The sequence below is a fragment of the Cnephaeus nilssonii genome (genome assembly GCF_951640355.1).
Source record: "Cnephaeus nilssonii genome assembly, chromosome: 12".
Classification (NCBI taxonomy): domain Eukaryota; kingdom Metazoa; phylum Chordata; class Mammalia; order Chiroptera; family Vespertilionidae; genus Cnephaeus; species Cnephaeus nilssonii.
In genome coordinates, this window is record NC_137083.1 from 1,638,011 (window position 1) to 1,662,582 (window position 24,572).

The following is a 24,572-nucleotide window of genomic DNA, read 5'->3' on the forward strand; positions in this document are numbered from 1 at the left end:
ACTCGCACCACCGGGAGCCACTTCCTAATCGCGCAGCACCGCCCTCTCCTTGGCATCTCTCCAGAGCTCCCTCCTCCCAGGAACACAAACCTCACTTGTCATACAACCAAGCAAAACATACACAGATGATGAATCAGATGTAATTAGGAAAACAGCAGAAAAACCAAGTTCAAAGTGAAAGCGAAAACAGTGCGAAGTGCCCTGTGTTTCCTCTACCCGGGGATCCTGCTGGCAGCTGCCGCCCACAGGCACAGGGCTCTGCTGGGAGGGGCCCCCTGTCTGTCCCAGGGCTGCACTGTGGGCGCAGCCCGGTCCCTGTCCCTGTCCCTGTCCCTGTCCCTGTCCCTGCTGGGCGCTCCCGCTCCTCCCGGCACAGACCGCGAGGGGGAACGCTCCTGGAGACTGCCTTCGCGTCACTCCCTCACTAATTGCACAATTTGGCTAAAGGAATGGTCCACTCGCTTTCTTGGGGGGTGCGCCAGGTCAGACCCCGACACGGGGACCTTTCACGGATGCTCCGGGCTCTGCAGCCACGTGGGATGCCCACATCCAACGCGCGTGCTGCCACGGCACCGGGGAGCCCAGCGCCTGGAAGATGTGACAGCCTCTCGCCGACACCCTGCCAGCGGGTTCATTTCCCTGCGAACCAGCATCGCTCGCCCTGGAACAGCTTCCGCCTGGGCACACGCCTCGCTGTCTGTCATGTGTCCCTGGCCCAGACACGCCCACCTGCGGTGTCTTCCTGCCCAGACCTGGAGCCAGGGGCCCAAAACGTGACTGAATGTTTTGACTCCGAGTAGGAGATGCTGACGTTCTAACGCTCCAGTTGTTCACAAAACCTCCTCTTTAGTAGGCTTTCCTGAGCATTTAAAAAATCCTGTGTGTTTTAAGGCAGTAAAAATACTGTGTGTGATATTTTAAAGATGGATTGATGTGGCCATTCATCTGTGCAAACCCACAGCACGTCCACCACCAGCAGGGAACCCTGATGGGTAAGAGGGACTTTGGGTGATGATGACGTGTTAAGGCAGATTCATCGATTATAACAAATATTAACAATACCTCTGGTGGGGATGTTGACGATGGGGGAGGGGAGTGTACAGGAAATCTCTGTATCTTCCTCTGAATTTTGCTAGGAACCTAAAACTGAATTTAAAAATAAAATCTTAAAAAACAAACAAACAAACAAAACATTATCCTCAATGAAAAAGGCTGGATACATAAGGTCCCATGTTATAGGGTTCCACATGTGTGGAATGTCCAGACTAGAAGACCCCACAGCAATGCTGCAGAGGGCGCGGGCGGGGCTGTGAGCGCGGATGGGACGCTGCTGACGGGAGGACTTCCTGTGAGGACAGAAATGTCCCGGAGCCAGAGCGAGGTCCCTGGACACGCTGGGAGTGTACTGAATGTCCCTGAATTGTGAGCTTCAAAGTGGTTCCTTCCATGTTATGTGAGTTTCACCTCCATCAATGATGTTTACAAGTTGACTTTACAGCAGGTCACAAATATTGTCCAAAGCTGAGCTAAGGGCCATCACGAAGGCTGAGAGACCCAGGGTGGGAGGTGCAGAGAGGACAGCCCTCCCCCGCTACAGGAGGCCCGTGGGGACCAAGCAGACAAGCGGGGGCCGCGGGGACGGAGCAGACACCGGGTGAGGTGTCCTGGAGATGGAGCGGACACTCGGGGGGGGGGGGGAGGGGGCGGGGCGTGAAGACCAAGCAGACAAACTGGGGGGCCGTGGGGACGGAGCAGACACTGGGGGGATGGAGAGGGCGGGCAGACAGAGCAGACAGGCGGGGTCCCACACGCGCCCTCTGCTCCCCCGCAGCCCACTCCTCCCTCAGGGCCCGGTCGCCTGGGCCCTGGGGGGAAGCCCTCCACCCCTCCACAGCGCTGGGGTGACAACCTCCTGGAGCGAGGCAGCGAGGACCCTGATCTGGGCCCGGGACCCAGCCCGCTGCTCGCTGCGCCTCCGCCGCTCAGGGCCCGTGGCCTGGGTTTGCATCCGGGCTCCCCACGCGCCACCGAGGGCCGAGTCACATCCCGGGCCTTGGTTTCCTCACCTGGGCTCTGAGGGCCACCACGCCACTCACCTCACAGACCTGTAGAGACCTACACCCCTGAGAAACGGGGACCCCACACTTACACCCCGGAAGTGACCTGCACGCACCAGAACCGGAAACGGAAACGCAGGGCATGCAAAGGAAGCACAAAGCACGCAAAGCAGCGGCAGGCACCGAAGTGGGGGCACGCACAGGAGGCAGAGGTATGCACAGGAAGTGCTCGGCACTGTACCGGAAGCGCACACACACACTCGGGGGGGGGGGGGCGGGCACGTACAGGAAATGCAGGGCACACACAGGAAGCATAGGCACCCCTGGAAGCGCAGGGGACGCACAGGAGGCTCTGAGCACGCACAGGAAGTGTGCCGGCAGCGTGCCGGAAGCAGGCAGCCAAGGTGGGGGCACGGACAGGAAGCGCGGGGCACGCACAGGAAGTGCTCGGCACTGTACCGAAGCCCACGCACACAGGGGGAGGCACCTGCAGGAAGTGCAGGGCACGCACAGGAAGCGTTCGGGTGACTCTCTCACAAAAGGAAGGTTTGGGATCTCATACCCGTTACCCCAACTTTTCAGTGGGCAACACAGTCCTGCTGACTCGGGCTCTGCCGCACACCGTGTCCCTAGGGCGCTCTCATCATGCAGGCTGGGGCCCTGTGCCCGTGGCCGCCCTCCCCCCGCTGCCGCTATGCCGGGCTCTTTAGGTTCCGCCTACAAGTGGAGTCATGCAGGGTCTGCCCGGGTGAAGGCTCATTCACTGGGCCCTGGCCCTGCTGCCTGTGCGAGGAGGAATGGCAAAGGAGACCTGGTGTGTACCTACAGCGGACTGTCCTCCACCTGGACAGAGGAAGGGCGTCCTGCCACCGGGGAGCAGCGCCACGGCTCGCCCAGTCTCTCCCCCGTTCCTGGACTCACCCACCTCAGAGACCTACCGTCCTCCGCAAGGACTCTCCTCCGGGCCCCTCCCTCCAGCCCAGTATTTCCAGAGGCTCCTCCACTCACTCCCGGGGAAATTCGTCACATGTCTGAGGTGGCACCATTCTGGCAAGCGCCGGGGGGATGCCACTGCGCCTGGTCCTGGACCCTGCTCTGGGCAGCGAGGCCTTGGATACCTCCATTGACTGCCCGGCCACTTCATTCTTCCCAGAGCATTCTCCTCTGACGACTTCCTTGACATCCTCCCACCTCGCCCCGTGCCCGGCTCAGAGCAGGTGCTCAATGTGTCATCTAAGCTGAACCAGGTGCCAAGCCCTGCCCAGTGCAGTCCTGCTACAGGGGGAAGAGGCTTGTGTATGCCCCTGGGTCTCACCAGGCCACCCCCATCACCCCCATCTCCACGTAACCAGCAGAGAGCAGCAGCTCTGACCCCACGCGACCCCCACGAGGCCCGGGCTCCCACCTGACAGCCAGGATGTGCATGGGCTGGGAGCGCTGCACCTTCTGCTGTGCAGACGCCTGAGGCTCCGCCGCGGGCCTTGCTCCTGAAGGTGGCGGCTGGCCACGGGTGTGCTGGCCGTTCTGGCGCAGGGGCACCGTCTCGGACTGCATGTTACCAGATGGGCACAGACTCTCCAAGGATGTATTCATATCATTCACCAGACCGTCAAGGTCAGGCTCATTCTCTGGGCATTGAAAAGGCAAAGTGGAGAAGAAACGTTAGTAGCAGTGAGGGGTCACGCCCAAACGTGCCCCTTCGTGACCGGGTTCCAAGCATGGAAAACGATCACTTGAGGACACAGTAACAAAGCTGAGAAGTACACGTTTCAGTGAGGATTGATGCCTATGGCGTTTATTAACACTGGTATTCCAGAGCCAATTCAGTGATCATAGTCCAACTTCCTGTCCACCTGCCGCACCGGAGACGCCTTTCATCTGCTCAGCGCGCATACCCGTCGGGGTGGGCGGGCCACACTCAGCCTAGTCGCCCAGCATGACCCTATGACCCTGGCCTCTGGGCCCACCACCCTGGTCCCGCCGGCCAGATCACAGGTGGACACGCAGCCCTAAGGAGGCCAGTCAGGACTCCCCCGTCCCTGAGAACCAAGCCGTCAGACAGGACAGCAGCACCCACGATGACACGAGCCCCGGCCCACGAGAGCCACCGAGAGGGCTCCCTGGTGGTCAGAGCCACGGCAGACAGGCTCACTGTGTGCCCTCGACACGGCCCGAGAGCCACAAGCCTTCTCGGGAGAGAGCCGGTGGCTGACGCAGAGAGAGAAGCAAGGATGGCGCACACAACTCCCCTGCGGGTGACGGAGAACGCCCGACGGAGATGTGCCCGTGGAGACCCGGGGGCGTCCTTTAGGTGCCAACTCGGCTGGAACACGAACCAGGACACGGGTCAAAGGCACCGGCCCCGGCAGTGCTGCAAGGCCGCGTTTCAGTGTGTCGGCACCGAGTCCGTCGACGGAGGGAAGCCGACGGCCTCCGCCCTGTGCGTGGGCCTCCTCTCATCAGCGGAAGGCCTCAGAGACAAGGCTGACGTCCCCTCAGCACGAGGGACTTCTGCCTCCTGACTTCCCTGCCCCTCCTTCCCGGGTCTCCAGGCTGCCGGCCCGTCCCACAGCTTTTGGATTTGCAACTCCACAGCCATGTGAGCCAATTCCTTAAATACGCCCCCCTGCCCCCCACCCACGCACACACATGTACCACTGTGTATGTGGTACGTGTGTGTGACAAATGCACACCCCATTGGTTCCGTCTCTCTGCAGAACCTGGCTAATCCATGGTGAGGGAGGTGACCCAGCACACTCAGAGCTGGAGGAAATGGAGGAAAGGGCCGGGAGGGGAGGGAGCTGGGTCTGGGATGGGAGTCGGGCTCGGGCAGCTGTGCGTGCCCGGCTGCTCCTGCTGGCGGCTCTGTCCAACATTCCGGCGGCCGTGGGATAACTGTGCTCCAGCCGGAGTCCGTTTCGCTCACTGTAACCCAATACGCTGTAACAACACGGACCCCGTTTTTCTGTGTTTCCCAGATCTGTCACTTTTTAACAACTCGGTAAATAACAGCTGAGGGTGACTCCGAGGCAGCACATTGCTGGTCACGTATTCGCTCTCATTTGCTCCCCTAACGGCCCCATGTGACACCCACTTAACAAACAAGGGGCCCAGAGCTCATGACAGCAAGACCCTCAACCTCCCAACGGCGACTGCTCCGCACTGGCGGGTCCGAGAGCGGAGGGGTCACGTGCTGGGGCGGCTGACCCAGCCCTGGCCCAGGGCCCCCGGTTTCTGTTTTCCCACCAGGGTGAACAAAGGCACCTGGGGGGGGGGGGCATGAGCAGCGGTGAGTGATTATCTGCTCCGCCGCAGAGCCCGGCGCACAGCAAACACTCGAGCACGGTGTTTATTAGCCCTCGCCCATCCGTTCCTCAGAGCGCAATCTGAAGGTGACTGCTAACCTGGCGCCCCGGCCGCCCGCGGAGCAGGCCCGCAGGAGCCGAGCAGCCTGCCAAGATCACACGAGCGCTGAGGAGCAGACCCGGGACTGGAAAACGAGTTTGGCAGCTCCCAACTGGAGCTCCCCAGGTGCGTGCTCAATGAATGAGCTCACAGAACTCTCCAGAACCCTGGGCCCTCCTGTCTCCTGCTCCCAGCACAGAAGTCTCAGGTGCAAGGGCACAGTGAGGCAGGACAAAACGCACAGGCCCCGAGGAGGACGGACAGAGGGACGGGAGGGGGCTGGCAGCACGGACAGCGGGAGGCCTGGCCGGTGCAGGGGCTGCTGACACCGAGCACAGAGGCCGCGTGCCCGTGCTGTGAGGAGGGGCCACCCCCGCCCCACGCACACACATGTACCGGGGGCCGGAGCTCTGGGCTGCGAGGGGGGAGGGAGGTGGGACAGGACCCAGAGTCGGACTCGGGGAAACCAGCTCGTGGGCCCAGCATTCCCGGGCCCGTGAGGGGAGACGGCGGCGCTGCTGTAGGTCAGGTTATGAGCAGTCAAATATTAATCCCGTGGCCAGATATTAAGAGGACAAAAGTGCTGAATTAATAATTAATAATTACCACAGCATTAATATTTAATGCATCACACGGGAGGACACCCACGTCGGTGGGCAGAGCTCTGCCCTGAGTCCTGGGGGCGGGGCGGGCGGGAGGGGAGGGTAAGTGGGGAAGAGGGGTTGACAGAAACCCAGGACCACACGGTCCCCTTGTCCCCGCAGGCGTGTGTGTGTGTGTGTGTGTGTGTGTGTGTGTGTGGCCCCAGATGAGCTGTCATCCGTAAACCAAGGAAGCAACTCGTGGCTGACGGCTGAGCCCCGAGAGCCAGCCGCAAACGGGACCCAACGCCTTGCATAGGTATTGAGACCTCGGAGGGGGGGTTCCTCTTACGAGGAAAGGTACAAGTTATACTGAAGTCTGCAGGTCAGGGGCTCCCGGAGAGGTCTGGAAGGTAAAGCCAACTCATGTCCTCCACTCACTTTCAGCCGATGAGCCAGCCGTACGGGAGCTCCGTCACCCCCCTCAGGCCCTGAGCCCGGACTCCCACTGCGGACGACTGGAGGTTTCTACCTTAACAGGCCTCTTCGGCACCGGTGAGGAGGGCACAGCTCACCGTCATCAGGGAGTGACTTCTGTGTGCACCCGGCGGCACGCCACGGCCACGCCACCCCTGCTTACACACAGGAGAAAGCCCGCCGGACATGGACACAAAGCCGTTTTCATCACTGTCGCCGGCCCGGGCGGGGGGGGGGGCAGGAGGGGAGGGGTCAGACAGGAAGACGGTGCTGGCTGACCGACTTCTTCCAAGAAAAAAAGCCTGAGCGCCCGGGGCTGCACCCACCACGTGCGAGGCCCTGTCTCCCGTCCTCCCCCTCTGCTCCCTCTCGGCCAAGCGGGCCACTCCCCGGCCACCCCCTCTGCCCCGGGCTTCCCAGAGCTCGGAGTAACGCTGACATGGTTCAAAGTAAATATCAAAAAAGTGAGCTCCCGCCAGAGCGGGAACACAGCACAGGTGCGCACGCAGCGAGCGCCGCGGCCCCCTCCGCAGCGGCTCACGGACGGCTGTCCCCTCAGCTGAGCGGGCAGCGCGGGCCCGGCCAGGCACCGCACCGCGCACTTCGCGGGCGGTCAGCGGCGCAACTCAAACCCACCGCCGTGTTGGCGTGTTTCACACGCGCCTCTGTTTGGCTCCTTAGAGCAAAAATAAACCGTTTCAAAGAATCTAAAACACCCTTTCAAAAGCCCTGTGGGCCCATGAGCCTTATGTTCTGAGATGATAAAAGCACGCGTGATTCTCTGGTTTTACTTAAACTGTTACGTTCTGTGGGGGACTGGTAGTGGAATAGTCCAAACGGGGACCTTAAAGCATCGATTCCAAAGCCCGTACGTCTCCGTCCTCTTTAAGCTGCTCCCGCGCTCAGGTATTCCCACGTGGCGTTCACTCCTGCAGACCTCCCACGGGCTCACGCTCCGCGGGCTGATCCGTGGGCCGCGAGGGTGTGTCTCACGTGGTGGCCCCGCACGAGCCCATGAGGATCGATAATCACTCACATTTGATTGGGAGAATCAAATAATCGGGCGTTACGTGAACGCCAAGTGTCTGTTCGCCGCTAGCCCGACGCCCAAACGCTCGCTGTGAGAAGGCGCCTCGGGCAGGAACGCGGGAGGGGAAGGGAAGGCGGTTTTATGACCCTCTCTCCCTGCACACACGTTTCTCAGGGTGTATGGACCGCACAAATATAGGTCACACCACACGGTGGTGAGTGGAGTTATTCATAGCTCCCTCCTTCCTGGAATAGGCCGACCTAAAACGGGCTGTCGACTTTTGTCCCAAATATCTGACTGAGCAGCTCATCTGACCTCAGCTCCCAAGTGCACCGCGCCTCCCTGTCCTCAGCACACCGAGGCCGCCGGCCCTCCGAGGGACGGACAGGCAGCGAAAATAGCCCGGGGCTGGCTCATGAGCTATCCTGGGCGTCTTCACCGACGGACGGAGCCGGGCCGAGGCCTGCCTCACCCCGCACGACACCTGCCGAGCCTGCAGCCCTGCCCAGGGCCCGCTCTCACTAGACAGCAGCGCTGACACCCCCCGGGGCCACTGCGCCCCACGCGGCTGGCCCCCGGGGCAGGGCTCCCTGCGTGGTGTGTCCAGGACACACGGGGGCCGTGCGCCTGCAGGGACCCTCCCGGCGACTCTCCCGGGCAGTGTCTCCGCGTCGTCCCAGCTTCTGTCCCGGGCACGCTCACTGGGGAGGCGGGCGGGTGAGCTTGCAGACACAGCTAACCCCCCGGGGACAGGTAAGCAGACGCGCCCCCGAGGAGGAGGAACTAGAAAATAACATCTGTGTAACCTCCCTCCATGGCGCCGGCCCCTGGACCTGGCTGCTTCCTCGTCGTATTCGGCCCGCGGCTGTTCCTGAAACAACGCAGCCATTCCGCCAACGTGAAAGGAGCCTCCGTCACTCGGGCCCGCTCCTCGCCCCCCGCCTGGGTTTATGGGCACGAGAGCCCCCGGGAAGCCATGGGATGGGGGCAGGCTGCTCAGGGCACCAACCCCAGGGCAGGGGAGCTTTCAGGCCCCCCCTCCTGGCCTCCTGGGGAGATGGGCTGGGGGTCGACTTTAATCACCAGCGGAGACGATTTCCTCTATGGCGTCTATGCGGCGAATTTCCATAGAACCCTCCAAAATGGGGTTCAGCTCTAGCCAGTTTGCTCAGTGGTTAGAGCGTCAGCCCTCAGACCGGAAGGGTCAAGGGCACGTACCCTGGTTGCAAGCTCGATACCCGGCCCGGGTCGGGGCAAATGCGGGAGGCAGCCCATCGATGTGTGTCTCTCACACCGATGTTTCCCTCCGTCTTTCCCTCTCCCTGAACAATCAATGGGAAGATACCCTCGGGAGGCCCTGGCCGGTTTGATTCAGTGGCTCAGGCGTCGCCCCTGGACCGAAGGGTCGCAGGCTTGATTCCTGGGCAGGGCGCGTACCCCAGCTACAGGCTCAATCCCTGGCCCGGGATCGGGCGCGTGCGGGAGGCAAGCAACCCATGTGTCTCCCATGGATGTTTCTCTCTCTCTGTCTGTCCCTCTCCCTCTCACACTCTCTGTAAAAGTTAATGGAGAAATATCCTTGGGTGAGAATTAAAAAATAAGTACTAAAATGCCTTTGGTTTTTAAAAGAAGAACGGGGTTCAGTGAGCTTCTGGGTTGGGGGACAGTGTCCCAGGCTGGAAGCTGGCACCCTCAGATAGCGCCCAACTCCATGCCCCTCCCTCCCTGCGCGGCCCCTCCCCCTGCTGTCCGGGACTCCCACCCGTTCCTAACACACTGCTGACCGAGGGAGCATGTTCCTGAGTGGAACATGGGGGCTGACCCAGCAGATGACGGAACCAGGCCTGGGTCATGCCAGAGCTCAAAGGAACCGTGGGACACCCAGCCGGTGGGGGGCGGGGGGCGGTGGTTGCTGAGCAGGGGGGCCCCCACCCCCACGTCTGGGGGACAGAGGACTCGACGCGTGTAAAGAAAGGGGGACTTTTCTGTATGGCGCTGTACCCGGGGATTCCTGAACGCATGCGCGAATGCCAAAGCTCTTACACGGCTCCATCCGGACACGCACGGCGCGTCCAGCCTGCACAAGTATTTTCAGCCGGGATCATGTTCGGCCGGCGAGCTATTTTTGTTGACCTCTAAGCAAGTAAAACCTTGTGCAAATATAACTCCGCAGTCAACTGAAATGCCTTTGTGGCACACAATTAATCTTCCACGCTCACGAACCCCCATCACAGGGCCTCCGTCTTTCCCATGGAGAGCTGCTTGGACATAAAGAAGCAACGAAAACGCGGTGGCTTCGTAGGCGATGATTACCATCTTTAATCGCGAGACCAAGAAAGTAAGAGTGAACTGGGCATTTCTTTCTTTGAGCCACTTTTAAAAAGTAAAAATAGGTTTTTACCTATCCCCCGCCTCCACTCGCCCCACAAAAAAAAACTAAAAGCTAGGACTCAAAGAGCTATCTGTAAGCCCATGTTCACAGTGGCATGATTCACAATTCATATAGCATAACCGCCACGGGGCGAGAGCGGCCTCCTGTCCACCGAGGGGTGAAGCCAAACACGGCCCGTCCGTGCAATGGAACATTACTCATTTTTTGTTGTTGTTGTTACTCCTCACCCGAGGATATTTTTCCATTGATTTTTAGAAAGAGTGGGAGGGAGCGGGGAGAGGGGAGGAGAGAGAAAGAGAGACATTGATGTGAGAGGGACACATGGATAGGTGGCCTCCCTCGCGCACCCCGACTGGGGCCGAGGATCAAACCTACAGCCCGGGCACGTGCCCGCGCGTTCCTCTCTTCTGCTGGGTGTTCGGTCTGCGCGGCCCGTGCACGCGCCGCCCCGGGGAGGCCGGAGGGGCAGAACCTATAGAAACAGTGGGTCTGTGTCGTCTGCGCTCACCGCTTCCCGGGGCGGCCAGGGGCGGAGGCGGGAAGTGGGCAGCGAGCTGGCTGCAGGGCCCCCGGGGAGGGGGCCGCGTCTCCCCTGCGGACAAACGCCTGGTTCTTACAGCGGGCGAGGTGGGAGGCCAGGGGGCGTCACAAAGTCCAGGCAGACGCCCCGGCAGCCAGACAGGTCCACCTGGACCGCAGAGCGCACGGCGAGAGGCGGGATAATAATTAATCGCCCTGGACTTTGCTTCAGTGCGATTTACGGTCTAAATCTACGTTTTGGGGAACTCGAGGGTAATCCTATCCAAAGTCAATACGCGGGCAGGTAAGTCAGGAAGGCGGCCATGCCCCGGGTGCTTCCCGTCACGGAAATGCAAGCCCCGCGGAGCCGGCCGGGGAACGTGCGCAGCGAGGAGTGCTCGCTTTCCTGCTCTCGGGGGCTCTATCCGGCCGCGGTCGCAGGAAGCCCCCGGACGGGGCGCCCCCTCAGCTTCCTCCAGGTCTTTTACGACCCGCGTCCTGCCCGGGGGCCGTCCACAGCACAGGCCTTCCCCTTCCCAGGAGCGACGGCCGCAGCCCGGACCCGGGCCTGAGCGCTGCTGACGTGACACAGTGCAGGCCCCGCGCAATCTCTGCTCCTGCTCTCAGGGGCAATCAGAGGGAGAAAGAACAGAGACCCGCTCTCAGACCGCCGCTTGGAGGAGGGGGGGGCAGGGCACCGAGCGCGCCCCGGCCCCGCCCCTGCGGCGGCCTGTTCTTTCTCAGCCTCTGACTGCGGTCCCTGGAGCTCTAGGGCACGGCCCATGGACAGACGCCGGTGTCCACACGTGTCGCTCTGGAAGGTGCTCACCTTCCGGGGGTCTGACCCGCGTCCGTCCAGCAGCCCCGGGGCCGAGGAGGACAGATCTAGGGGCGGGCCCCGGGGCCACCTGCCTGCACCACGTTCTCCACAACCACCTTCTAGGGGGCAGTCAGACACCAGGGCATCTGGGTGACCCCACTCAGTGTCAGACACCCCGGGATCCCTTGACATTAACTCCAGAAACGTGAAATCCGTGCACGTAGCCCATGTTTTCCTGCGTTCGGCAGCTAGTTCCTGAGTACCAAGGGCGTGGGTGACACGGGTCCAGGCCCTGTGGACACCCAGAAAGAGACACCCACCCCCACCTCCGCGTGCTGGGGCCTCAGGTCGCGGGCTGCGAGGGGACTGCAGAGCAGAAAAAGAATTCGCGGGGAAGGCTCTGAATCGCCTCCCACCACATCTGGAAAAGTAATTCCCGGCTCCGGTTCAGCGGCCACTCCTGGGAGACCGCCTGCAGGAAGGGGGTGGGGGCTCCTCCCGGGAAGGGGCTCCCTCTCCAAGAGGTTGGGATGAGCAGTGAGGGGAGGGCGTCCCCAGAGGAGAACGGGTGGGTTAACGCAGCGCCCCACCAGGAGGCGATCCCCAGGCCAGCGGCCCAGAGGGCTGTGCGCAGCGTGTGGCCGAGAGGTCTGGGACGGGCCTGCTCACGGGAGGGCAGGCAGCGTGCAGAGGCCCGGCCTGCCAGGCATCCTCGGGATGGGGAGAGGCGTTCCAGCAGGGAGCTCCAGGCTGTTCCAAGAAATGGCACGTCTCCCAGAACCGAGGAGCCCGGGAGAGGGGCTGGCTCTCCAGGACGTGCTGGGGAGCAGGGCTGGCCGGGGACGCAGGGTGCTCGGGCCGGGCTGGTGGCTGGGCGCTGCGTGTGCCCTGCCCTGCAAGACCTAGCTGAGGGGCAGGATCCCCTGGGCGGGGGCGGGGGGCTTGTTGGGGTAACAGGTTCCTGGGACTCTCCTAAGCTCACTCTGAATGCCCATCTTTGGAGTCCAAGCAGGAAACGTACAAAGCTCCCAAGCGAGGGCTTAGGGTCCTCACGATTCCTTCTCCACGAGGAGAAACAACAGCCCGTGTGTGACCTTCTGCCTCACGGCCCAGGAGGAGGGGTGCCCACAGGCCCCATCCCAGACCTGGAGCTGGTGAGCCTGAATCCTGGGGGCGCCCACAGGGAGGGCCCGGGAGGAGCGTGAGCTGGGTGGGTGTCTGCGATGGCTCCTCTCTGGGTTCGCGCTGTGCTCAGCAGCCAGGGTGAACCACAGCCGCCACGTCCTGCCCGTCACGCGCACCAGGCCGCGCCAAGCCCCCTCCGCTGGAGCCGTCTCCAACCTTCCTCTCGAACCAGCCGCGTGGGCCGGCTGTGGGCTCCGGTGCAGAAGGGAGGTGCCCAGCCTCGGCGGGGAGCCGAGTCCGACCCGGGGCTGCCGCTCCCTGGCCCCTGGAGTTTTCTTCACCGTTTCCTCACTCAACCCGCGGGTCCAGGCGGCCGGAGCCGTGCGTCCTGGCCTTGGCCGCATCACCTCACCCCACGCCTGGCACACAGCGGGAGCCCCGTGAGCGGCCGCTGCTCTACGTGGAAAACGGAGTCACCCGCCTCCATAAATCAGGCTGCAGAATTTTCCAAAAAGTCAGACGGCCAGGCAGCGTTCCCAAACCTCTGGAGCCTGCTGAGTCGCCAATCCTGGGGCTCCTCGGAGAAAGCCCGCCGGGCAGGTTACACGCGGGCCACGGGGTGAATCAATGCCAGACTGTCTCCTTCCAACAAGGGATGGCCGGCGGCCAGGAAGGAGGCTGCGCGGGCACGGGCGGCCCCGAGCAGGAAGCAGCACCTCGCAGGCCAGACCTGTGCCCGGGGCCCGCCCGCCCGCCCGCCCAACGCAGGCCTTCCTGGCGGGCGTCCCCGAGGGGGCAGGACCTGAGCCCCGGAAGCAGGGCGGGCAGCGCCTCCTGGGGCACCTCCACTGGGAGGGCTCCCTCCCTCCACGGGCGCCGCTCCAGGGAGCCGAGCCTCACAGGACGCCGCGGGAGCGCCGTGAGCAGGAACTGCCTCGCACACCCCCACTCCCCCCGCCCCCGCTCCCCTCCCCCGTGGCGGCCGAGCCACGGAACCCTGCTTCACGCCACCGAGAGCCGTCTCTCCCCCAACCCTGGCCTCGGACACGGGGGTCCCCAGCAGGGCGCATCTTCCTTTGGGAGCAGAGGCTAAAGTGACTCCAGAAAAACACAATGCATTCCCAAGAATACGCACCGGAAACGCCTGGCTAACGGTGGCTTAAAAAGAGTAAATTTAGGTGAAAACTTCTTATTCGCTTTTCGGAGATAGCAAATCCTGGTTTTCCTATCCACGGGAAATATAACCCTCCGTCGGTGATTTTTTCATCATGAATTCTATCTAAATTGCACCCCTGGCATTTTCCAAGGCATTTAGGCGTCCTTGGACAAGAAGGTCCGATAAATTGAAAGTGCTGTGTCCCTGGGTTTGGTGTCGCCTAGACAAGCAGCTGACAGGTATGAGCTGAACGAATGAGCGAAGGAAACAGAAGGAAAACGGCAGAGCAAGAGGATGAAAAGCCAACAGGCCAGGAAAGCGGGGTCCCGGGATGGAGCCCTCCTCTGACCGGCGAGCACCCCGCAGCTCAGGGGACCAAACACCCAGGAGCCCGATTATCTGCTGAAAGGGAACCTGTGGGAGCTGGGCGGTGGGGAGGGGGGGGGGAGGTGGAGGCCCACAGAGCGAGACCTGACAAACGCCACAGGTGACGATGGGCGCTTCAGTTCTGCTCCGAGTGAGGCCGGGAAGGGCTGGGGCCCGGCTCGCCTAGCGCCGGGGAGGCCCGTTCTGTCCCCATCCTCATCGGAGGACAAAGGCCCGCCAAGTGGGAGGGAGGGGACAGCAGGCGGAAAGGGAACCTCGGTCCAGGTCAGGGGAGGGGACCACAGACCCACCTACGCGGCTGCTCAGAAAGACAAGGAACCTTCGGTCCCGACGCCCTAAGGCTCAGGCGGAGCCACTGAAGGTGCGAAGAGTGGAAAGGGAGGAAAGAGTCTGGGCGGGGACGGCTGGAGGAAGAGAGCCTTCTCTCGGGAGCCGCACGGCCGCACGACGAGGAAAGGGCAGTCAGAGGACACAGTGCCCGCGTGTGTGTGCGTGTGCGTGCACCTGAGTGTGCACGTGCGTGCGTATGTGCATTTGTGTGCACGAGTGCCCACATGTGTGTGTGCGTCCGTATGTGCATTTGTGTGCACGAGTGCCCGCGTGTGTGCGTGTCCTGAGTGCCCGCATGCATACATGTGTGAATGCGTGTGTGTGTACCTGAGTGCATGTACATGTGTGCACCTGAGCGTGTGTGTATGCGTGTGCACGTGCGTGGGTGTGCGTGTGCAGTGGGTAAAAGGCTGAGCTATTCTTTTTTGCTTAATATTTCAAGAAAAGTGATTTTTAAGTATAATAATATATGCAGTAAACATTAGTATTTCAAGAAAAAAGATTTTAAATAATATTAGCAAAGCTGTACTAGCATAGTATATCATAAAAGTTGAAGGAAGTATTAAAAATCTAGCAAATAACAGGATTACTTCTATTACATTCTAAAACAGCGGCCCTCACGGACCAATGGTCCGCGGACAACCGGCTGGCGACGGCTGTTCTAGAACGTTTTTTTCCTGTGGCTCCGTTTTTGTTCATCAGTATATGTTGTTCATCACAGCCCACAAATGAGTGCGATCACGTGATATTTATCTTTCTCCAACCTGAGCTATTCTCATGGCTGACGTAGGTTAAGATGAAGCCGACGAGGGGCCTGGGGTCCCCGTCTTTCCACATGTGGGAGGCCAACGCGGGAATGCGTGGGAGCCACCGTCTCACATGGACTCCACGGCCTCCGCCCACTTGCCATCCGCCCCCCGAACCTTCCTGACGCCCCAAAGTGGCACCGTGGGAAGGGACGGCCGTAGCGAGCCGGTCTTGTCTTCATCACTGCTCACCTGGGATCGTCAGAACCTCCCACGGGGGGAGGGGGGAGAGGCAGGACCTTTCTGAACCCTCAGGTGTATTTACGACCTGTGAGTTCAGGAATTCATTAAACAATCATCCATTAAATACGATGGTGGAGAAGGCACCAGCGCGGAACCGGCAGGGGAAGTGAGACGTGGTCCTTGCCCTGGGGAAATGCGTGATCTCTGGGGAGAGGGACACATGTGACCCACAAAGTCACACTCCCAGGGTGACTTACACACGGGCCGGCGAGGCGTTTCCCTAAATCAGTGGTCGGCAAACTCATTAGTCAGCAGAGCCAAATATCAGCAGGACAACGATTGACATTTCTTTTGAGAGCCAAATTTTTTAAACTTAAACTCCTTCTAACACCACTTCTTCAAAACAGACTCGCCCAAGCCGTGGTATCTTGTGGAAGAGCCACACTCAAGGGGCCAAAGAGCCGCATGTGGCTTGCGAGCCGCAGGTTGCCGACCCCGGCCCTAGATCACCGCTGCGGGCGCGGGCGGGGGGGCGTGGTTTCGACTCCAATGCTCCCCCGCGAGTGACCTCGCCGTGACCCCTGAGCAGTCACCGAGCCTCCCTGCCTCGGTTTCCCTATCTGCAGCTCAGAGGACTAAGTACACAAAGAGAAGGCGTGCAGGCAGCTTCAGCGAGGACACCAAGTCCTCACCGTCCTCACGGGCACTACTTTGCACAAGGATTGTGCAAGAAGGCACCCGCAGGGCAGAGTCTGGGCGGCGAGTGGTCACTGAGTCGCCCGCGGTCCCAAGGCGCTCGCGGCTGGCACGGAAGTACCAGGAGGGTGGCCGGGCCGGGGCCTGGCTGTCACCCACATCCCAGGACACTCAGACGGTGCCGGAAGGGAAGAGTGCGGACAAACCACCCTCCTCGACCTCCTCGCCCCCTCTGTTCACTGGGTCTTTTCCGCTTTAGTCTTTTCTTTCCATTGACTGACCCGGGAGACACCGGGGCTCCTGAGAGGGTGCCCGTCTTTCCACACCTGCACGGTGACAGGAGGGAAAGCAGCCGCCCGGCACAGCTCTGCACGTGACGACTACACGCTCAGAACCAACCCTGTGGCTTACAGACCAAGAGGAGAGACGGAAGCCGGGGCGCTGGCCAGGGCTGTGGACACCGGGGTCGGGCAGGGGCCTGGGCCAGGGGCGGTGCTGCAGCCGGGTGTGCCCCCGAGCCAGGGCCGCGCGGGAGCTGCTCTGTGAGGCGAACTCCACGCGGGACCCAGTCACGGGCAAACCCACGTGCAGACCATAGCGACTCCGATGCCTGGACCTAAACCTCCCTCAGCTCCCTGTGCACCTCGCGTGTCTGTGGCAAGCAAGAGTAACCCTCAGAAACAACTGGTTTAAAAACCACAATTCTCGCCCTAGCTGGTGTGGCTCAGTGGATAGAGCGCGGCCTGTGGACTGAAGGGTCCTGGGTTCGATCACGGTCAAGGGCATGTACCTCGGTTGCAGGTTCGATCCCCGTCCCTAGTTGGGGCATATGTGGGAGGCAACCAATCGATGTGTCTCTCTCATGTCGATGTTTCTCTCTCTCTCCCCCCGCCCCTTCCACGCTCTCTAAGAAAATCCATGGGAAAATGCCCTCGGGTGAGGAGTACCAAAACAAGCAGAAAAGATAAAACTAGAAATAACGATCCTGAGACGCCACATCGCAAAAGCATCGTCGAGAAAAGGCGACACAGGATCGCCGTCGTCAGGCAACTCCAGTCCCAAGGATGATGCAGACACACCGGAATGGGGAGCAGGGCTGCGGACAGGGGCTGCACCCCCACGCTCGCAGCGGCGTTCTTCACGGGAGCCAAAACGGGGAGGCAACCCCGGGGCTGGCTGGCGGCCGGCCGGGGAGGCCGAGTGCAGTCTATCGGTGCAGCGGGCGACGCCCAGCCACGAAAGGGCGAAACCCTGCCCCCTCCTGCCACCAGGACGAGCCCTGGAAGCGCGGGCTCCGTGAAACACGCCAGGCCCGAAGGGACACGTGGGATCCACCGCCACGGGGTAAGGAGCGGGAACGGGCGGGTCCGGAGGCAGGACAGGGGCCGGCAGCGGGGTTCCTGCGGGCGCGAATGGAGTTGCCGTCTGGGGGGATAAAGAAGTTCTTAAACCGGACACTGGCGCCGGGGCCCCCCACGGCACAGAACGGACGCCCTCGCCGCGCGCTCAGCGTGGTCCATTCTACGTCGTGCGTAGTTTTGCCCTGAGAAACGCTGGTAACGAGCTCTCAGGAGCCACCAGGAAACGCGCCTCTTTCCGAGGAACACGCGTCCCTTCCGGGCGCCGTGCTGCGAGGCGGCGAGGGAGGCAGCCGCCCCAGGAGGGAGCCACTGCGCTGAGCCCCCGGCCGGAGGGAAGGGCGGGAGGACCGTCTCCGGAGGCTTCCATTCTGCACATCGGGCCCCGGGCAGGAGCGGGCAGCTCTCCACCGGAGCCGGCCTGTCACCGGGTCTGTCACCGGGGTCTGTCACCGGCGCCGGATGATGCTCGGACAGTCCGGGCGGGGGAGCAGCCGCACCTTTGTCCAAGGCCGCCACGCGTCCCCAGTGTCCAGTTGAGAAGACCCCGAGCGCTGAACTTGGTGTCGGGCGCAAGATGGTCAGGCGGGCGTGGGGAGCAGGAGCAGGCGCCCAGCTCGCCCACCAGACACCAGGGCGGGGAGGACGCAGAGCGAGGACGGACGCGGGGCCTGCCTCTGGCCCGTGCTGTCTCTGCTGGGAGCGTCCCCCTGCTCTCCAGACCCAGCCCTCGCCCCCACACCTCCGGTCCTTCTGCTGTCCCTGTCCTCTGCCTTTTCCAGTCTCAGCGCTGGAATCCCGCGGCCGGCGGCCTTCCCCCACCGCCTCTCACTCAGCGCCGCGCACGCAGGTTCCCCCAGGTCTGTGCGTGGTTCAGCCTCCGCTCTGCTCAGCACTACGTCCGCACGGACCCCCTCCCGCGGCCACCGCCCTCCCCCAGGGCTCCCTGGCTGCTCCCAAGCCTGGCGCCCACGAGTGAAGCTGCCGTCACCGCCACGTGCATGTGCGGGTGCGTGTGCGTGTGCACCTCCACGCCCAGCTCCCGTGGCACACCCTGGGGCACGCCTGCTGGGTCCCCGGCAACACCGGGTCTCGCTTTGTGAGGACCTGCCAAACCGTCTCCACGGAGGCCGCACCGTGTGGGTTCCCACCGCGAAGCCTGGCGTCGCGGCCCCCCGCGCCCTGGCCAGCCGGGAGGCAAGGCTGTTTCTGTGTTTTTGCAGTGCGTCGGCCATCCCCTCCTCTTTCCACAGCTACGGGCCCACGCTGTTCGCAGGCGGCCGCGGTGTCTCGATGCGGGGCCTCCCGGGTGCGCTCCGCGTGTGGTTTCCCGGTCTTCCTTCCTGCCCGTGTCCCTCCGCGCCCAGGCGTGGCATCCTGCGAGGGTTTACAAGACTGGCTCCTGAGTGGGTTCCTGTCGGTACTGCCTCCGTCGTCTCCGTAATTTCTGACCTTCATCCTTCTAATTCCTTCCTCCCCCCGGAGTCTTTCAACATCTGCTCTTCTCATTTCAGTTTTTCCCTTTCTCTGAAAGCTCAGACACGTCGTCCTGAATAGCTCTGTAAGGAGCAGGGCGCGACTTCCCACTGTGCGCCCCGCCCCGCGCCGCCCCGCCCCGCGCCTGCCCCAGGAACCGCTCTCCGCGGCGAGGTCCTCTCCAGCCCCAGCGGAGCGCGGCGTGTGCTCCAGTGTCTGCAGGCGCCTTGCACGCTTCCTGTGGGCCTCGGGTGTGATCGCACCAGGCCCCAGACCGGGGCTCGCGTGGAACAATTGCGTTGCGCTTAGCGCCGCTGTCCGTCGACGGCCAACCCTCTGGGGAGCGGCACACATCTCACCAGAGCATCGGAGCCCGTGCTGGGTGCAGGCTCCAGGTAGCTGCACCTTCCCGCCGTCCACTCCGGGCTCCTGGGGACCCTTCTGAGCATCTTGCCCCTTTCCCCCATCTTGTTTTCCCTCCTTTTCTGCTGGATGCTGTTAGCTGTTTCCCTTCAATAGGGGTTCCCTTCTCTTCCTGCGAGGCTGGAGACTAGCAACGACATGTCTGTCTTCATGGTCACAGTCCGTTTTGGGCACACCCTGTTCCTTAAAACACACAAGCAAGCACACGTTTTCCCCAAACGCAGGACCGAGTGACTCGATGTTCTCCTTCTCACTGGGTCCTGCTAGGACTTAACCACCCACGGAACAAACCCCTCTTGAAAGACACTCGTACGTCCCCAGTGTCCAGTCCCCCGAGGTCTAGCTGAAGCTCACGTTTAGGTTGGACACGGCCCTGAACGCCCACACGGCCCTCCCCCGGCACGTGCTCGCTTCTCCTCCTCGGCACAGCGTCTGGGACCAGCAACTCCGTTGGCGGGGACTGCCAGGACCCGAGTTTCTCAACGCGGCTCCGCGCGCTGTGGGCATCGAGCCCAGGTGAGTCACGGGCCTGCGCCTGCGAATCCCGCACTCCCCCTGGCCCCGCCGGCCCCGGGTCCGCTCTCCGGCCGCCTGGAGGCCGTGCGGGTGGCCATCGGCCTCTCCGTCAGACCGCCTGTCCCCGTGTTCTGGAACCGTGAGCGCTCTGAGCAGGGGACCCGCCTTCAGCTCCCCTTTTAGTCCTTGGAGCGGCGTGTGGGGTCAGGGCCTCTTCACGCGGGCCACTTCCCCACAAGCACTCCTTCCAGCACCGCCCCCCCCCCCCCCGGCCCCGGCCCCCTCGCTGCAGGAAGCAGGCTCCGGCTCGGGGCCTCGTCAGAAGGCGTTCTCAAACGCCAACGAAGACGCAGCCCGTTCCCGGTCTCCGTGCACCTCTCCCCGGTCCTGCCTCCTCTCTTCCCACGTGCCTCCAGCTCCTGCTCCTCTTCTAGACGCGACGCTGGCGCCCGGGCCCTCGGGAGGCGGCGGCTGCCCGTGCTGGGAATGGGGTCGCAGACTCGTGGGGGGGGGGGGGCGGCCTGGTCCAGGGTCAGAGGTGCAGGGGCGGCGGGGCAGCTGCCCCCGGAAGGGCTGCCTGGCTGTGGGCTCACACGCACTGACCGGTCCTTCAGAAGCGGGGAGCTGCCCCCCAGCCTCCACTCACACGCCACAACCCGGCCCTCCGTGCCCCTGCCCCGCCTGCCAGCCATGCTGCTCTCGGCCGGCCCGCACACGTGTGGCCGGTGCCCGAGCCGGCTGGCCGTGCTCTGGGCCGTGGGGGGCGTCCGCGAGGCTGGAGGGAAGGAGGTGCCTGTTGTGGGGGTGCTCACAGTGTGAACTCCGGGGAAGCGGGTACAACATGCAGACAGGTGAGTTCAGGCGTGTTCACGCGGCAGGCCCTGCGGCAGGGGCCGGGACAGGCCAGCCGCTGCCCCCCCGGACCACCCGACCCGGGCACAGCCAGCGCCCTCCCACGAGGCCGGCCCTCCTGTGCCACCAGCTCCCCCACCCCCAGGGGAGAGGCCCGGAGGAGAAGCTGTGGGAAGCTCACTCAGCATCGTTTCCTGACTTTCGGGTTCAAGTCTGAACACAGGTTTCGGGTGAGCACGCACACCAACACTGAGATGATTTTCGTTTAAACCAGACCATTTGTAAGCAGCGAAATGTCACGAATTACGAATTTCCTCGGCTTCAAGGCCAATGGCAACAAACTGGGACCGTTTCCCTTACATCACCTCGCTTGAAAGCCTTCTGGAGGGTGACCCCCACGCCGCGTGGCCGGAACCCCGAGCGCTTCGACGAGGGCGTGCTCCCCAGCACCTGGGCAAACCCCTCTGGGGCCCGGGCAGCTCCAGCTCCTGGGTCTGCCAAATGCCACCCTCCCTCATTAAGCCATTTAAGAAATCTAACTCTTCTCGCCCGCTGGGCGTGGCTCAGGGGTAGAGCGCCGACCTATGAACCAGGCTCAGTTGGGTTCCCAGTCAGGGCACGGGCCCGGGTTGTGGGCTCGATCCCCAGTGGGGGGCGTGCAGGAGGCAGACAACTGGTGATTCTCTCATCATTGCTGTTACTATCTCTCCCTCCCTCTCCCTTCTTCTTCTGAAATCAATAAAAATATATTTTAAAAAATCTAGTTCTCATCCCACCAGTCCCAATCCTTCCATTCTTTGCTCTTAAACGCTCCAATTGTTCAAATAGCCAGCCACCCTCATTCGCCTGTTCCGTCTCGGCTCGGGTCTGCAGCTCCCTCCCCAGGCTCCGGGCTCCGGTCCCCGTCGAAGTCTGCAGCCTACAGTCCCAACGTCCTACCCTTGACCCTATGTCATTCGTTTCTTCCCACCAGGGCCCCAGCAGGAACGAACCGGAAGGAACAGAAGGAACCACGGAAGGCAGAGAGTTGCCAGGGGTACACAGGCAGACACAGGCTGGGCGCAGACACAGCCAGCCAGGACCAGGAGGGGGATGCCCTGGAGGCGCCCCCCTCGTCACCACAGCGGCCAGTGGCCTCTCGGGGAGGCGGGGGCAACCCCGGGGAACCCCGTGAGCCCGGTTCGCCGAAGGGCCCTCTATGAAGGTGCCGCAGCCACGCACGTTTCTCCTGCTCAGGACTTGTTCCTCCCAGGGGGCGGGTTAGCATCCCCTTAGACGCCCAAGGAGGGCAGTTTCTCAGAACACAAAGTCCCAGCATCCTCACGACGCCGGTGTCGGGCGACAGGGCCCCCAGCCCTGTTCACGCGTCCTTACCTGGGTGCTGCACGCTCTGCTCAGCCTGGGCCAGGGGGCCGGGCACAGGGGGGTCAGATGGGCTGCGAGGAGACGGCTGCTCCTCCCGCTCCTGCAGGAAACAGGGGCACAGGGCGCGGTCAGAGGGCGGCACACCCGTGAGGCCCCCCATCCCGCGTGCCTTGTCTCCTGGACCCCCGCTTCCTCCCCGGGCTGAGCTCATGACTCTTGGAGGACAGTCGTTTCAGACTCGCCAGGGCAGGGGCCGCCGCCCGGGGAAGGCGCACCCTGATGCCAGGGCGGGAGGGGCCAGCCGCTCGGGCTTGGGGACTAAGGGCCCTCTCCCCGGGCCGCTGGGAAGAGCGATGGTCAGGTCAGCGGCTGGGGCTCAGCAGCGGACAGACACAGCCTTCCACGGAGCACGGACACGCTCCCTGTCACAGGGACCGGCCCGGGGCCCAGGCCGCCTGCTCCCGGGGACCAGCACCCAGGGCGGCTCACTGGCCCCCTCCAAAAGCGTGGGGAGCTCGCTGGCATCTTTTGGATCTTGGGGTGAGGATGCAACAACGGGACCTCCGAGCCCACGGCTCTAGGAGGAGCCCCTCCGTGGGTTACCACGCAGCCAATGGAAGATGCCGCGGGATGGACCAGACCAGCAGGGATTCAGGAGGGCGGGGCGGGCGGGCGGGTGGGGGGGACCAATTTGCTCTCCCGGATTTCGGGAACCCCTGGCATTGAGAGCTCACTGAGACCCCCGCAATGCGGACGGTTTAGAACCGGGGCTCAGGCACAGGCGGTGCCAGGCGAGTCGACTGTTCCTCCTAACCATGCGTGGGGGCGGGAAGGGGCCGCAGGCTAACCTGGCGAGCTCGGGGAGGCCAGCGTGGCGGGCCCTGCGCACTCAGAGACCAAGGCCACCGCGGAGGATGGTCTGACCGGAGCATCCCTAGCCAGAAGCAGGCACTCTCACCCTCGGCCTGTCGCCTCCTTGCCCCTGCGAAAGGGCGTGTGCGCCTAGGGAACGTACCTGTAAAAAAATGTCAGAGTACTCTTCTTCTCCCGGCCGCGCGGGGCACAGCCTCCGGCACCAGAGCGCGAGGCCACAGAACCCCTCACTGCTCCCTCGTCTCCCGAAAACCATCGCCATTTGCTGACGCTCCTCTCCTGCACGCCTGCACACCAGCGCAGAGAGGGACGTGTCCTCGGGGGCCGTCGGGGCTGGTCCGAGCTCGCCCCCACCCGTGCTACTTCCTCCCGCCCCTTCACCTGCCGCCGATGGACTGCCACGTCCACCCCCCGCGCCTCCTACGTGGAAGCTAAAGCGAATAAAGTGAGCCGTGACGGCCCTCCTCCGGGTCGGCTAAGACTTCCGTTTCCTGGCAATATCGCCAGTTTGGCTGCCAGAAGCTCCTGCCATTCTCGACAGATCGAGGTGTTTCTTAGGTCGACAATGCCATCCACAGAGCGGGACGCGCCCTCGGCAGCCCGCCCTGCCCATGCACAGGAGCCTGCCACGGCTGACGGCTCCCCGCGGGGCCAGGCCGGGCTCCCGTGGTACCGACGGGGCACTGAGGCCCAGGGAGGTTCCGCCCACCCCGCCCCACGGCACCCAGCCGGCGAGGGGCAGCCCTGCAGCTGGAACCCGGGCCGCCGGCCTCGGAGCCCCCACACCCGCCACCCCGCCGCCCGGGAGCTGGAAAAAGGCAGTTATTCTGACAAGACGCGGCGGTCGCAGCAGTCCCCGGGGAGCGGGTGGGTGTGTCCAGAGCCTTCGCCTGCTCGAGCACGGAAGGGAACAGTGGGAAGTCTGCTCCGCGGGAGACCACAACCTGCGGGGAGACGGGCGTGGGACTGGCGGGGGCACGGCCGCATGCACCGCTCCCTCAGAGCACCGGGGCACCCCGCCCGCCCTGCGCTCTGCCTTCGGAAGAGACGGCTTTCTGACGGTCTGCGGCCATCGCCGTCAGACTGCCGTCGTACATGCAGACGTTAACAGTACAAAGAAAAGACATGAAGGGACTTCTCGACACACGTCCTGTCGGTTGAGCCTGTTCCTTCAGAGAAAAGCAAATGCATGGCGTGTGTGCGTGTGCACGCAGTACCTGAAACGTCTGTGGAGAGTACATGACATATGTGAGTCACATGGGGGTTGCAAGGATCCTGTTTAAAAAATGGAATTGTGGCCACAGGACACATATCGCTCTCTTTTCGCCACGCTTTCTGAAGTCCTCCACCGCTCCCACGCGCCGCGCCCCCCACCCCCCGCGTGCGTGCACGTGCGTGCACCTCCTTTCTTCAAGGCTCCGCGGTGGAACACGGGTCATCCAGAGCGCGTCTGATGAGGGAAGAAGAGAGGGGTGGGTTTGGAGGATGTGGGGTCTGGGAGGAGGGGGGGAGGCCACCAAGAGCCCCAGCCTAGGGGCCGCACAGGGGGCTGGGCCAGCACAGCCGGTGGAGGGGGAAGCTCCTCCCAGCCCCCCAAATCCAGTGGGTCTCCTCATCGGGACTCTCCCCGTCTAGTTCCCACAATTTCACAGCCAATGCTTCTCCACCCGTCACAGTTCTCTCTTCTCTGAATTCTACAACAACCCGTTTACATTTCTGGAAATAAAGAGCCGAAATACAATACA

The 24,572-nt window shown here is 62.8% G+C and overlaps 1 protein-coding gene across 15 annotated transcripts in view; it reads right to left on the reverse strand.

Moving 5' to 3' along the window:
- Window positions 1-24,572, reverse strand: part of GRB10 (growth factor receptor bound protein 10) — a 107,001-nt gene that overhangs the window by 27,923 nt on the left and 54,506 nt on the right. For 9 of the 15 annotated variants that reach the window (XR_013814299.1, XR_013814300.1, XM_079786265.1 and 6 more), the window contains exons 4-7: window positions 22,970-23,114; window positions 21,964-22,054; window positions 3,463-3,685; window positions 1,063-1,146 (exon numbers count right to left, since the gene is read on the reverse strand). Coding sequence is in view for 13 of the 15 variants with exons in the window: in XM_079786265.1 (XP_079642391.1) it covers window positions 1,063-1,146; window positions 3,463-3,685; window positions 21,964-22,054; window positions 22,970-23,089 (518 nt within the window). In the remaining 2 variants the exon portion in view is untranslated. Of the gene's footprint in view, window positions 1-1,062; window positions 1,147-3,462; window positions 3,686-21,963; window positions 22,055-22,802; window positions 23,115-24,572 lie in introns of those variants that run through there. The other 6 variants (XM_079786269.1, XM_079786266.1, XM_079786274.1 and 3 more) reach the window with 5 other exon arrangements.